At 35.8% G+C, this 14,066-nt stretch overlaps 1 protein-coding gene across 2 annotated transcripts in view; it reads left to right on the top strand.

Annotated features, from left to right (window-relative positions):
- Positions 1-5,567: 5,567 nt before the first annotated feature.
- LOC136026172 (THO complex subunit 4-A-like) overlaps positions 5,568-14,066 on the top strand; it is a 28,135-nt gene continuing 19,636 nt past the window's right edge. Inside the window, exons 1-2 of one of the 2 annotated variants that reach the window (XR_010617225.1) lie at positions 5,568-5,826; positions 10,795-10,917. Coding sequence is in view for 1 of the 2 variants with exons in the window: in XM_065702496.1 (XP_065558568.1) it covers positions 5,638-5,826; positions 10,795-10,917 (312 nt within the window). In the remaining variant the exon portion in view is untranslated. The remainder of the gene's footprint in view (positions 5,827-10,794; positions 10,918-14,066) is intronic. The other variant, XM_065702496.1, reaches the window with a different exon arrangement.

Below are 14,066 nucleotides of genomic sequence, written 5' to 3' on the forward strand. Positions count from 1 at the left end.
GTCTCCAGTCAGTCTCGTTGAAGCCAAAGTCTTGTCTTTTTAATCAAAAGACACATTCAAGCATCAATACCTGTGACGATAATGCATTACTTGTAGAGACATTTGACAGTTGCTGCAAATAGAATTATATAAATTCTAACAAAATTACGAAAGCGCTTGCCCTATGGAAATCATTCTTTGGAGTATCCATGAATTATTTCAAGCATTTTGGATGTTTTGTAAAGTTTGAAATCTGTCACTTTATCTGAAAAGTTAAGCCACCAGGAAAAACCATTCAACTGATTTACCATCTGAGCTGTCAGTGGCGTCAGATCTTGAAAATTTAGAGGGGGGATGTGTATTTGTAAATGTCTTGGGGTGGAAATTGAAGAAACGAGTCATTCACTTTTCAATTTTTGGAATGAAAACACAAAAAAGACATTTTTCAATCAAAACCCCCAAAAGAGTATGACGCGAGGGCTTTTGTTGTCAAAAAGCGTCGTTAATCCATAGGATAGACTAAAACAATTCCTTTGATTTGTAACTTAACTGATTATGACAATAAAAAGTCTCGATTCAGTATAATATTGTCGACAGACAATTGAAATCATTTGCACATTTTCCATTACGACAAGAACTTGTTCACTACTCATTATGACAAGAACCTGCTATGATTTAGTATTACATTGTCGACAGATAATCGACCTCATTTGGACGTTTTTCTCTTGATTGTTGGTGAATTGACTTTCCAATTTGACTTGACCACTTGAGTTTATTGAGTGGTTAGTTTAATGGCCTTATTCAGAAGGTTTCCTGTGTAAGTGTCTTTATATCAAGCCATTGCATAGAGCTTTAACATTCTAAACGTAACTCTAGTCTAATTCTTCGGGCATTTACAAAGGTTAGACTCAAAGAAAAACAAGGAAAACACAGTTTTTTTTATCGTTACAGGACAGCAAAATGCCAAAATGTTATCATTTCACAGATCAACCGTTCTCCGTGTCTGTAGAGTCGAACAAAACGGTAAAATACCTGTTCTTCTTCACTTAGAACTTATGGACTTTTCAGTCAAGATCACTAGCCATCTTCCTTTTTCTCCGTAGAGTCTTAATTTACAGGCTACTACAATTTATGTGACTTACAGTAGCTGCTTGGATTCAAAGCAATGGAATATCTCCGTGAATTCTAAGTTCAATGCTCTTTTTAAGGAAGCTGTCCTTGTTTGTCGACAGACACATTTAAAACCAAAAAATGGTCTAAGACATACCTCAGAATAAAAAGCTCAAAATACAAATATAGAATATAGAATAGAATATGATTTATTGGCTAAAATAGCACACAAGCTAGCATAAGCACGTCAGAACAATTATAATTACAATGATAAAATAAATGTTAAGAGATAAACATAGTTACAAAGTTAAATCAATTATTAAAATGTGAAACAAAATAGGGAACGAAAGAGTTTTTGTACCTCATTGTCAACATTTGGGGACACAAGTCAAGTTGAGTGTTTGGAGCTCTACGAGCATTAAGTCTTGTATTGGGAAGGATTGGGGGGTTTATCTTTGAAGGGGGGAAGAAGACGTCGATGATAGTCAGAACTAAGGCACTTGTGCCCGAAGTTCATGGTAAGGAAGTGACGTCGTGATTCCAATGTAGTGAGTTCAAGTCTAGCCAAACCTTCATCATAAGTAGTATAGAACGTCCCCAGTATAATTTTTATAGCTCTTTTTTGAATGATTTCAATTTTAGAACATTGGGATTTGGTCAGTCCAGGGTGCCAGACAGGGCAAGCATATTCAAGACAAGGTCTTATATAAGAACAATAAATTATTTTAAGGTTCTGGATTGATATGGAGAACCGTTTAAGAAGGAAGAAAGATCTAAGGAGAAAACCACCTGTTTTAAATAAGTGAAAAGAGTGAGATTTCCATTTAAGGTCATTGTCCAAGTGCACACCAAGTAGCTTAACCATGTTTAAGTTCGGGATGCAAAGGTAATTATTGATTGGGGGTATACTTTTTAAAAAGGAGAATAGCATTAAACTGCTTTTCGGTATGCTCAGATTGAGTTTAACATTGGCAAGATCATTCTTTAAGTTGTTAATGAGTGAGTCAAGTTTAACGCCCAAAGTGTTTGAGGTTTGACAAAGGTTAAGTAATGTCAAATCATCCGCAAATTTAAAAGTGTTGTCAAAGTTTGGTAAAACATTGTTTAAAACAATTAAGAATGCTAAAGGACCCAATTTAGTCCCTTGGGGTGCTCCACAGGAAATTGAGGTAAAACCAGATGAATCTCCGTTAGGGAGGACTACACATTGCTCACGACCAGATAAAAAACTAGCTACTATACGTAAAACAAAATCTCTGACACCTAAAGCCCTTGCATTATCAATAACTGTCTGATGATCCAAGTTGTCAAAGGCTTTACTAATATCAGCAAAAACAGCCTCAACGTAGGAACTACTTAACTCAAGATGTTTGAAAACAGTGTCAAGTATATAATATAGACAATGGGTGGTGCTATGATTCGGCCTAAAGCCAAACTGATTTGGGTTAATTTTATCTTGAATATCATCAAAGAGGAAATTGTAAATAAAACTTTCAAAAATTTTAGAGAAAATAGAGGTTTTTGATATTGGTCTTAAGTCAGAGGGGACTTTTGGGGTCTTGTTTTTTGGTAGAGGTGATATAATAGCTCGTTTAAAACACACTGGAAAAATACGATCTACAAGGCATTGGTTAAAAATTGCAGTTAGAGGTACACTTAAATAATGGGCATATTTCACAATCAATTTGGTAGGGATATCACCTGGGTAAACTGACTTATTTGTATCAAGATTTTCGAGTTTAAGCTGGGTCTGATGTATTCTAATCACCGGAATGTCACTCACTGCACTGTTGGCCGGCATATTTTGGAGTGGCGGGTGAGTTTTACGAGTTATCGTTTATGATAACTCGTAAGTAAAATAATCGTATATGATGTCTGCACTCACTGGGTTGCCATTACTATCCAGTAAGAGAAACTTAAAAGAGACCTTTCCCATGAGATCTTGGATACATTTGTGGAAATTCTTAGGGTTCGAATACAGTAACTTATTGAGCACGTGAGCACCATGCTCTTTTCTTGCTTTACGAATTTCACTAATAATAATGTTTCGAAGTTTTCGAGATTCCTGGAAAAATCCTTCCTTAAAGAGTCTATCACGTTCATTTATTAGGCACAAATTTTTTTTATTTATCCATGGTTTACAATTGGATTTGTAACTGACTTTTTTCACTGGAAAGGTGTCACAGTATAACTGGAAAAGTTCAGCTGAAAACTTAGAAGCCATTTCATCACCATTGGTAAGACATAGGATATTGGCCCAGGATTTGGAGCTAAGTTTTACTTTGAAATGGGCAATCTTCTCGTCAGTAATGGGTCTATATGAATAACTGATCAATAGTTTAGGGGGAAAGGATGATAAAGGGGTCCAAAAGATGCATAGATGGTCACTTGCCCCTAATGGAGGGGCTATTTTCGGGGCACAGTAGTAATCTTCAACGTTGGTAAAAATGAAGTCTAGGGTTTTATCACTGCGTGTAGGTGACTTTACTACCTGGTCAAGACTAAGAGCAGCGCTAAGCCACTTTTGGTCTAGCTCATTAAAATCACCACATAATGTAATTGCAGCTTAGGGGTACTTGTGGCGAATTCTGTCAGTATAAAGTTGCAGATATGCCGTCAGCTCCTTCTTAAATCCACTACGGGGAGGGTAATAAATAATACAAAAAATCATGCAAGATACGTCTTTTGGGGGTTTTGGGTCTGGTCCAGAGCCATAAAACTTCAGTTTTGGAGTTGTTCTCTATTTCAGAAAATGATAGAATCCGATTTGGGAGGGTACACTTACAAAAAAAAAGCAACTCCTCCACCATGAGATAGAGGAATACCATCTTTGTCCAATCTGGGCTTAAAATGGGAGTCATAATTAGGAATTGAGCAAGAATCTTCTGTAGCAGACCATGTTTCTGTAAGACAAGCAATATCAATCTGGTTTTTGCCAAGAATAATTTGTAGTTCCTCCATTTTATTTACTAGTGACCTTACATTCGCAAGAAGGATTCTAGGAAATGAGTAGGAGTGACGGATCGCACCAGGGTTATTGGCACACACTTTCCTAGCCGGGTTTACTTTCCCTTTGTCAGCAATAGAGCTGCTGCTCATGGTCTTATGCTCAATTAGTTTTTTGGTCCTCTTAAGAGAGGTTCACTAATACTACCAGCTGTTCTAAACCGTTTGGGTACATCATTGCGAAAGAATGTTTGTAGGCTTTTTCTTTTCACATAAGACATTTGCACAATCTGTCTTTTCAGAGCAATTTCAGATTCTGGCAGCTGAATTAGAAGGGGCTGGTATCTTGAAACAGAATTCTGAGTGGTTGGTTTTTTGTCCCCCAGCCTGGTTGCCTTTAATGTTGTTGGCACTGGAAGTTGAAGCTGGTTTTGAATTATTTGCTTCACTTGAGTTACATCATCAACTCCTTCTAGTTCCGGTATATTTTTTACAATAATATTCATTTTTCTCCGTTGTGCTTCATGATGGCAGAAGGTTTCTTCCCTTACAATTTCTCGTATCTCATCAGTTTGCTGGGAAGTCTGGGTGTATTTTTCTTCAATTTTCTACAACCGAGAGTTAAGGTCAAGAAATGCTCCATCTACATATTTATGCATTTCTTCATAGCTAGGCTTCTGGGCAAGCTCAGTTCGTAGCAGAACTATTTCAGATGAAATCTGTCGGACTGAAATATCAATTCTTGTAATCAAATCATACAGCACCTGGGACTCAGCAGAGAGTTTAGGTATCGGTCTACCAGGTGAAGTAGTTGGGGGGTTTGGGTCCTTTCTCGAATCAACTGGGTTCCCATCCACTGTCTGATGTGATGTGGTGCTATTTGAGGGATTTTTGCCCCTGTTTGTAGCACTGAAGGCTGGACTGTAAGAATTTGTTGCTTGCCTGATTCTGGTTGTTCGGGTCATTTTTATAATTTACTTCGTGAGAGTTCAACAAGAAAAAGGACAATATAATGAGTACAGTAAACTAGCCTTTGTTTCTTGGTTTTATAAAATAGACAAGACAAGATTTCCTCTATCAGAGTAAAAACAATGCTGGTTGTAGATATGGATCTGATCAAGATAATCTTGACTTCTTCTTTACTTCTTAACACCTTTCTATTCACCTCTCACCTTTATCGTAATATAATTGACTATAATATCAGAAATTATAATTATTTTCGCAACTGATAAATCTTGACCTGTATGATATATAAGCCATGAAAATATCAATAAGAGAATTCACAGTTCCCAAGGGAATTTTTACTCAAGTTTCAAAATAATCCGCTTATTTATAATTCATTTGGTCACTGATTTAATTATTATGAATATATTGGCTACGGGTCAGGTAGTGATTGATAATCCTTTACCAAATATTAGTTACAGGTTCAATCCAAAAATAGGTCCTCATACCTTGATTATAAAATTATAAAAATGACCCGAACAAATATAGATAGCGTTATTAGTACAAATTATCTTCATATTCATTTTCTTTGTTCTTCGTCATTTTCATTATAACGCCATTTTAAAGTAATTTAAAGCCAAGAAGCTTGAAAAATTAAGAATGGATCAGTCCTTGGATGAGTTTATTAAAGCCAGAAAAATAAATGTAAGAAAAGGTAGAGGTGGTGCAGTCGCAAAGCGTGGAAGTCTCCAAATGAGAAGAGGTGGTAGGCGTGGACGAGGTGGACTACGAGGCAGGGGCAGTCCTAGAGGACGAGGTAGCCCCAGTCGTTCCAGAAACCAGATAAGTGTAAGTATGGTAGCAATTGGATTGCTATTATTTAATTTGCTATCGAAGCGTGACTACCCTAGGCTGATTTGGAATTCAAAGTAGCCTAGTTCAAGGATAGGCCATGTATTTATAACTGCATTGAAAGCCTTTGCCTGCTTCTATAGTCTAATTAATAGCCTTAGTCAATTTTTGATTCTTTAAAGATTTAAGGAGAAAAGACCTCTTTTTGAGGTTTATATATTTTTAAGTGTTTAAGATACTAACAGAAAACTTACTGTTTTCTGACTAAAAATGTAGGTAAATATGCAGTGGGCCATATAATTTAGCTAGGATGAAAGTAAAAATATCATTTGACAGAGTTTTTATGATCTTTCATATTTTAATAATCACTTCTGAGGCTAATTGCATCTTGAGCCCTCAAAGGGGCCCCAAAAGTATTAATTGAATTATGAAATAACATTAAAAAAATACCAAATAATGTTTTCATCATCATTCTATCTTAATTGTATAGCCCACTGCAAATTTACCATGAACTTTACCATAAAATAAAAACTTGGTTTTATTCTATGGTCATTTTTCAACTATAAAGAGGAATACCACTTGATGCCTTTATTATGCTCTTTAAAAATTCAATAATCTCTTTCAGATGAAATTACATTTTGAGCCTTAAAAGGGCTCAAAACAGCCCATTGTAACCAAATGACTGAAAAAACTGACTAAGTGAGAAAGTATTTCAGTAAAACTCTAGTTACATGACTTCTTGCTATCTCAGAAAGGGTTATGGTTAGGAAAATGAAACTTTTGGAGATAGGTCTATAGGCTAAAGTATATCCCAGGAAGGTATTTCAAAGTACCCATCTCCACTCCTTCTCCCTCTAGAGAGCCCTGAAATTTGCCTACATGACATGTCTATACCTATTAAAATTTTGACAAAACAACATTTTACCTTAATTTTCAGTCACCAGTTGCTTTTTCTCTGCCTTTAGTTCTGAAAATGCAATTCCTGTTATTTGAGTAGAATTTTGAGCCATATCAATGTTTTTTTTTTCAAAATTTAGGAAATGTATTTGCATATCTTTAAAACCTTATAAATTAGGATTGAGCAATTTTCAATTTTAATCAGTTCTGTGGACATAGGGGTGTGGAGAGGGGAAATGGAAATCTTGGAAAACTCTTAGAGGTGAGAGATTGGGATAAAATTTAATGGGAAGAATAAGCACAAGTTCTAGATACATGATTGATAGAACCAGACCAGATTTGCACTCATTGGGGGAGTAAGCTTTGGTAAGTTTGAGAATAAGCACAAATTATAGATACATGATGACATAAGCAGACCAGATCCAATCTCTTTAGGGGAGTTAGAGGGATTTCTAGTGCTTTGGCAAGTTTGGTGCTTCTTGATGTTCTACAACAATGAAATTGATAATTCTAGTACTGAGTCTAATTTTAGGTTCTGATCTTGTCACAAGTGCCATATGAGCTCTTGGCTCTTGTTTTTGTAAATTTAAGGAATTTATTGCAGATCTTTGAAGTCTCATAAATAGGATTGAGCTGAGTTGTGAAAACAGTTTTCTTGTACTTCATTTCAGCAGAAGATCTGTTTTGCAAGGTTTCACTTTCATGACTCAATGATTTTTAAAGGTCATCAAAGGTCACTGCCCTCTATAGGGAGAAGGTTCTTCAAAACACCTTCCTGGGACTTACTTTAGTCTTTAGACTCATCCCTGAGAGTTTCAGTTACCTAACCTCTTTCCAAGATAGTGAAAAGTAGCTGAACTAGATTTTTGGTAAAAAAGGTTTAGAAATTTCAATTCCACAAACCTCTCATGGTAGTTCTATCCTAAGGATGAATATATGGTGTCAACAGGGGGATATCCCCATCAGGGAGTGGGTGGGCAAAATGCCAACTTTAACCCTATTAAAAGCATTAATTAGCAATCTAAAAATACTTCTCTTTTTGTTTTAGCATAGCTTTCTCTGGAGAGCTGCTACTCTACATACTCACCAAATGATTAGAAATAGGGGAAGGGATAAAAGAAGCACTACACTTTTAAGAATGAGATTGCCTTGGCTTTTTCTGATTGTTATTATTGTCAGAACTTTTGAAGCTTTATTCAAATGTGATCCTCTTTTTAACATTTACAAAAAGAGGACAGCAATAGGCTCTGTGAAATGCTGATGCCCATAGTTGGTCATACTCAGATTTTTAGTCTATAATTGGAGGATCAAAGCTGGCTTAATCCTCCCCCCCCCCTGATGTCTTGAAAGTGACATTTTCATGGATGAATGTGTAACACAAAGTTAGTGCATGGAAATGTGTTTATCATGTCCTATAATTTTCCATTCATAGGGCTGGAAATAGCATATTTAGAAAGATCTGTGGGCAAACATTGGCTACAATAAAAAGTGAATGTGACAGTTTTTGCCCAAGTAAGATTTGTAGTCTATATTCCTAAACTGTGTTTGCTGTATTGATGGGTTTAAATCTTTTCCTGTATCCCAATTGGGTCTCAAGATACTTAAAAGAAAAGAGAAACTGTCAGGTATGGCTGATACTCTACTTATCTTTGACTGAAAGGCATTAGAAGGTTGTTCAAATGCACAAGGGAAGATTTTGTTTTGGGAGGGGGCTAAGGTTTGTTTTGCCTGCAATTTATAATTCTGAGTAAGGTTGTCTTTAAACAAATGTCTTGCCCTACCCCTCAGTAACTGACAAAGTCAGGTTACTTCACAACCCCTCTCTTAAATAATAATTTGAGCCAGTTATCTTTGTATCAGAAGAGCTTAATCGTCTATTTAGTCATTTACAATGCTTGCTTCTTCATTCTTTTGTTCTTTTGTTTATTAGATTCATAATAAAGAAAAGGTTCTTTGCATGTAAAGCACTTAACCTTTTTTCTTTTTAAACTACAATCCCTTGTTTATGGGTTTATAATCCCACTTTGATAAATGATGGGTTAGTCAATCCTCTGCTGAACCTTGCATAGTTTAGACTCCATTCAAAATCAATCTAGGAATTAAACAAAAATATACATTTTCAATATTCCCAAAGCCCTAGGAATTATACTAGTTTGGACTTTGGACCTACTCCAAGAAATTTTGTTCATGTACTTCTTTTCAAAGACTCTTAGGATACTAGGTTATTGGATATTCAGTTGCTTCAAGGCATTATTCCAAGTTCAATTGAGGTGACCATTGTGGGAGGCAGGGCTAAATAGGAACTTGAGAACACTTTCCTTGGTTTGGTCTGTACAGACATTTCTGAAAAGTTCATTCAAATGGCATATCTTTCCAAGTTTGCAAAAATCTACATTTCTCTACTTCTTTACTACATAGACACACAGCAACAGCTTGCTTCTGTTGAAGACTTAAGTATTTTGTCATCTTTTGATTAAATTACTGCTCTGTTATAGTTGAGCCATTTTGTTGAGTGGTTGGCATGCTAGACGTGAAATTCTTTGTCCATGAGGAAGGGGGTTTGAGTCCTGGTATTGATGGTTATTTGTTTTTGAATGGGGATCAGTGATGTGACTCTAAACTCTGCCAGAATTAATCCACCTCTAAATGTGTACCTGAGAAATCTGGGGTAGGTAAACAGGAAGGGTGTGCAAAAGCACAGGATGGCAGGCTCCCAACCCCCATTGCACTTTCTGGCTGAAGGACCATGAAACATATATCAGCCTCACTGGCAGAAAGTGTTAAGTTCAATCCTGTATTCTTTACCTTTGTTTTTTACCTCTTACCATAATTGACCTGCAAGTGTAATGTAAAGCCCTATTCACAATGAGATTTTACTGATACCCAGGTTTAGCTAGTACTAATCAGAAAATTATAGGAAAACAAATTAGTGCTATTTAAATCTCAGTAACAGTTAATTCCCTTATGGTTCTTAAGCTGCTTAACATTGAAATGTAAAAGGTTCTGTAATTGTTCAGCAAAAACTGATCTGAGAATCAGAACAATGTTTATAATCTTAAGGACCTTTACTAAACCAGTGTGAGACCTGGTTAAGCAATTTAAAATAAGCAATGCAATGCATGTTAGAGTAAAAAAAACAGCCAATTTAAAATTGTACTACAAAGTAATTATAATGATAAATTGTCATCAAACCTGGAGAAATCAGATCTTGATATCAAGAATGTTTTGTTCTATATCTGAAGAAATAATGTTTGAAATTTATAGTGATATCCAACTATTAATTAAGCTGTTAGTTGTATTACAACCACAAAATTTCTTCCAAATTTCAAGCAGTCTTTTGCAATTTCTTATATCTATCTTCCAGCAGGCTTGTGATTAAAACATCTGCTCTATAAAAGGTTTATTTGAAGATTGGTTACACCTACTTGCTAAAGGATTTAAACATGTACTTTGACAGTTACCTTGAAAATGGAGTGTGAATATGTTAAACTCAAGCACAATTTTTTTTTATCAACTTTGAAAAAACAGTTTGTGATTAACTTAAAAATAAGTTTAGTTTAGAATCAGGCTGACATCCAGAGTACTACCTTGCCAAGCTAATTTTCTTCTTCTTTTAAAGCTAGGATAGGTATTAGCTGTCTTCAGAGAATCCAAGAAACCATTCCAGATCCTAACTTGTGCCTGACAGTCCCATTAAACTAGGATAAATGAAAAATAACCTCTCAAAAAGTCCTCTCTCTATTTCTATTCTCTGTAAATGATGTAATATCAAACAGAATTAAAAGCAATATTATGGCCTGAATATTATATTGATTTACAGTCTTTTTTTTTTGTAAAATGAAAGGAATTATTGTATGAGTAGGCCAGCTGTGTTCACTGGTTCTGTCTTTTACAATGTCTATCTTTCAGCAGGCTTGTGAGGCAGTAAAAATTTAAAACTCAGTTTTATAAAAGGTGTATTTGAAGATAAATTACACCTACTTGCTATATGATTCAATCATGTACTTTGACAATTGCCCTGAACAGTGAGTGTGAATATGACAAAGCTGATCATATTTTTTTTTTCAGGCTCAAAAATCTTTTCAGTCAGCTGAGATAAGAAGGCCAGCTGTAAGAGCAAAGCTTGGTGGTGGTGAAACAAAACTACTCATATCTAATCTTGATTTTCAAGTGAATGACAAAGATATTCGTGTAAGTAATTATTGTTTTTTTGTAGATATACCTCTAGTTTGCTTGAAGCAATAATATTGCATGTCACACATTCATCAGAAAGGTTGAAATCCTTGGGTTTGTTGGTACTCTGCTGGGTTCTGTTACCATACTGGCAGATTTGGATTATTTTTGGAAAATTTCTTGCCCTTTTCATTCCCTATTATTGCATTGTCCAGCAAAATAAGGAAAAATCCTGCAGAGTTGCTGGTTAGTGATGATGGGAAGCCATTGACTCAATTACATCCCACTGGGTCTTCCATGGTTCATTGAACCAACCCTTGTGAACAGCAATCTTAAAAGCGTCAACAGAGGGAGCAATGACAGCAGTATCAGGAAGATGGTTCCAATGAGTAATCACTATTGGAGAAGTAGTGGTTGCAGACTCAGGTATGTGCCCTCTTCCAGAACAAATTCTTATTATACCGTCTTGTCTCATCAAATTGAAAGGACTTTGATAGGAGAAGTCAGAATTTCAAAGCTTTAAGGTATTATGATATCACCTCTTTGATGCCTGTACCCATGTGTTAGGAGCTTTAGCTTATACAATTGAGATTGATAGTCAAGATTCTTGCATCCATCAACAGCTTTTTTTGCCTGTTTTTGGACATATTCCATCTTTTACTGATCACCTTTGGTCAGGGGTGTTGCAACATTCATCTCGAATTCTAGAACTGATTGCACAAGACCCTTGCATGGTTTGGTCATAACTTTGGATGATCTACTGTGTACGGTATGCTTGATTTATGCCAAGGGTCTGGGATGCCTGTTTGTGCATGTTTTTTTTTTAATTTAAGTTCCCCATCAACAACAATTTCCAAATCTCCCTTCTACTAAAGAGTCAATCAATTGTCTTGAACCATACCCTCCTATCATAGTTTACTGTCACATAATGTTCATTCTCCCAAAGTGCATTCACTTGCAATTTTGGATGTTAAATTCAAGTTAGTGAACTTGAATTTATAGTTAAATAAAATTCAGGTCTTCTTTTATGGAAACCCTGGTAACTGATGACTGCAGAGCCAATAAACTGAATTATCAACATAAAGACTCATCTTGTTTCTGGGGAGTTGGGAGGGGGTAATTCAGAAAAATTAGAAAAATGAGGATTTGTAACTTACAAACGGGTGATCAGATCTTAATGAAATTTGATATTTAGAAGGATCTTGTGCTTCAGAGCTCTAATTTTAAATCCTGACCAGATCTGGTGACATTGGGGGAAGTTGAAGGGAGAAACTGGAAATCTTGGAAAATGTTAAAATTGAGGAATCTTTATCTTATGAATGGGTGATCGGATCTTAAAATACTTGATATATAGAACAATCTTATGTCTCATATGCTCCATTTTCAATTCGGTCTGGTGACATAGGGGGTTGGAGGGGAAAACAGAAATCTTGGAAACTGGAAATCTTAGAAAACGCTTAGAGTGGAGGGATCAGGATGAAACTTGAAGGGAAGAATAAGCACGAGTTCTAGATACGTGATTGACATAATTGGAACGGATCAGCTCTCTTTGGGAGAGTAGGGGGGGGTGTTAATTTGGAAAAATTACAGAAATTGAGGTATTTTTTACTTAAGACTGGGTGACTCGGATCTTAATGAAATTTGTTATTTATAAGGAACTCATGTCTCAATCTCTTATTTTAAATCCCGACCAGATCTGGTGACATTGGGGGGTGTTGGAGGGGGGAACTGGAACTCTTGGAAAACGCTTAGGGTGGAGAGATCAGGATGAAACTTAGTGGGTAGAATAAGCAAATGTTGTTGATACGTGATTGATGTAACCGGACCGGATCCGCTCTCTTTGGGGGATTTGGGAGGGGGGGGGGGGTAATTCAGAAAAATAAAAAAATGAGGTATTTTTAACTTATGAGTGGGTGATGGGACCTTAATGAATTTTGATATTTAGAAGGACCTCTTGTCTCAGAGCTCTTATTTTAAATCTCGACCGGCATTTAGCCTCTGATTTTCCTTTTAAATCTATCTATTGATTCTTATAATTTTGCTACAACTCATGCCATATGAGCTCTTGGCACTTCCGACCTCGTCACTAGTGCCATATGAGCTCTTAGCTCTTGTTTTCAAAATTAATGCTGATGGTACAATAATTATAATTAGTCCCCATTCTAGTTTTTCGAAACTTTGTTGTTTATTAAATGGTGAAAATTGTGTTGAATTTGTAAAGCATTTGACATTTAAAGTTAGTGTGTTTCTTTTACTGACTTTGACCCACTAGCACCTTCATGACTGTGGACAAGGTCTTTTTAACTTCCTTACCAAAAATTATCCAACTGTAAACTGACCTGTCCCAAGAACTTCTATTTGATTGTGTAATGTCAAGAAAGTTAAAAAGACCAACCAGCAGTGGAACCACTCAATTCCTTTGTGATTAAAAACACCCAATTTTGCTTATTTTTCTGGGCTCCTTTTTGGGTATTGGAACATTAGTTGCCAGATATTTCTAAAAATGTCTATCACAAACCTCAATGGGTCAAATTTATACTTTTTAGTCATTAAACAACAGTAACCAAGCAAAAATAACAAGCTTGTCAGGAATTTATTAACAAAAAAACCTCTTTTTATTATTGTCTAAATATAGAACATACCCTAACTTTAGCTCATTCCAGCTATAAATTGTCCTAGGTGTGTAAATTCACAATTTCAAAAGAGAAGAGTTGACATTGAAAAAGCACATTTACATGCGCACAGTTTTCTATTTTGCACAAATTTGCAGGTGGGCCCAACTCAATTTGTGACTTGCCCCTCATAATATTTTTTGTATCTTCAGTATTTAAGGTAAAGGTAAAAATTTGTTCTGGCCTTGTGGAAGGTATCAGGATTGTGGTTGGAAGAATTTTTGATAATTTTAGTTGATTCAGTGCTATAGAGACATTGCAAGGATATATTTCGATTGCATTAACTGAGATGGAATTTTCAAGTGGAATAGAATTCAAGTGGAATAGTGGAGTAGAGAGTACTGGGACCACATCTACAACAGTTTTGATCTTAGATCCATGTTAAAGGAACTTCAGACTAATAGCTCCTGGAGTTGCATCCTCTGGGCAACTATCCCCTTATATTTGAAAAAAGGGATGCTTTCGTTTTAATTATTTACTAATCATCCTTAATTA

Source organism: Artemia franciscana, chromosome 4, assembly GCF_032884065.1.
Source record: "Artemia franciscana chromosome 4, ASM3288406v1, whole genome shotgun sequence".
NCBI lineage: Eukaryota > Metazoa > Arthropoda > Branchiopoda > Anostraca > Artemiidae > Artemia > Artemia franciscana.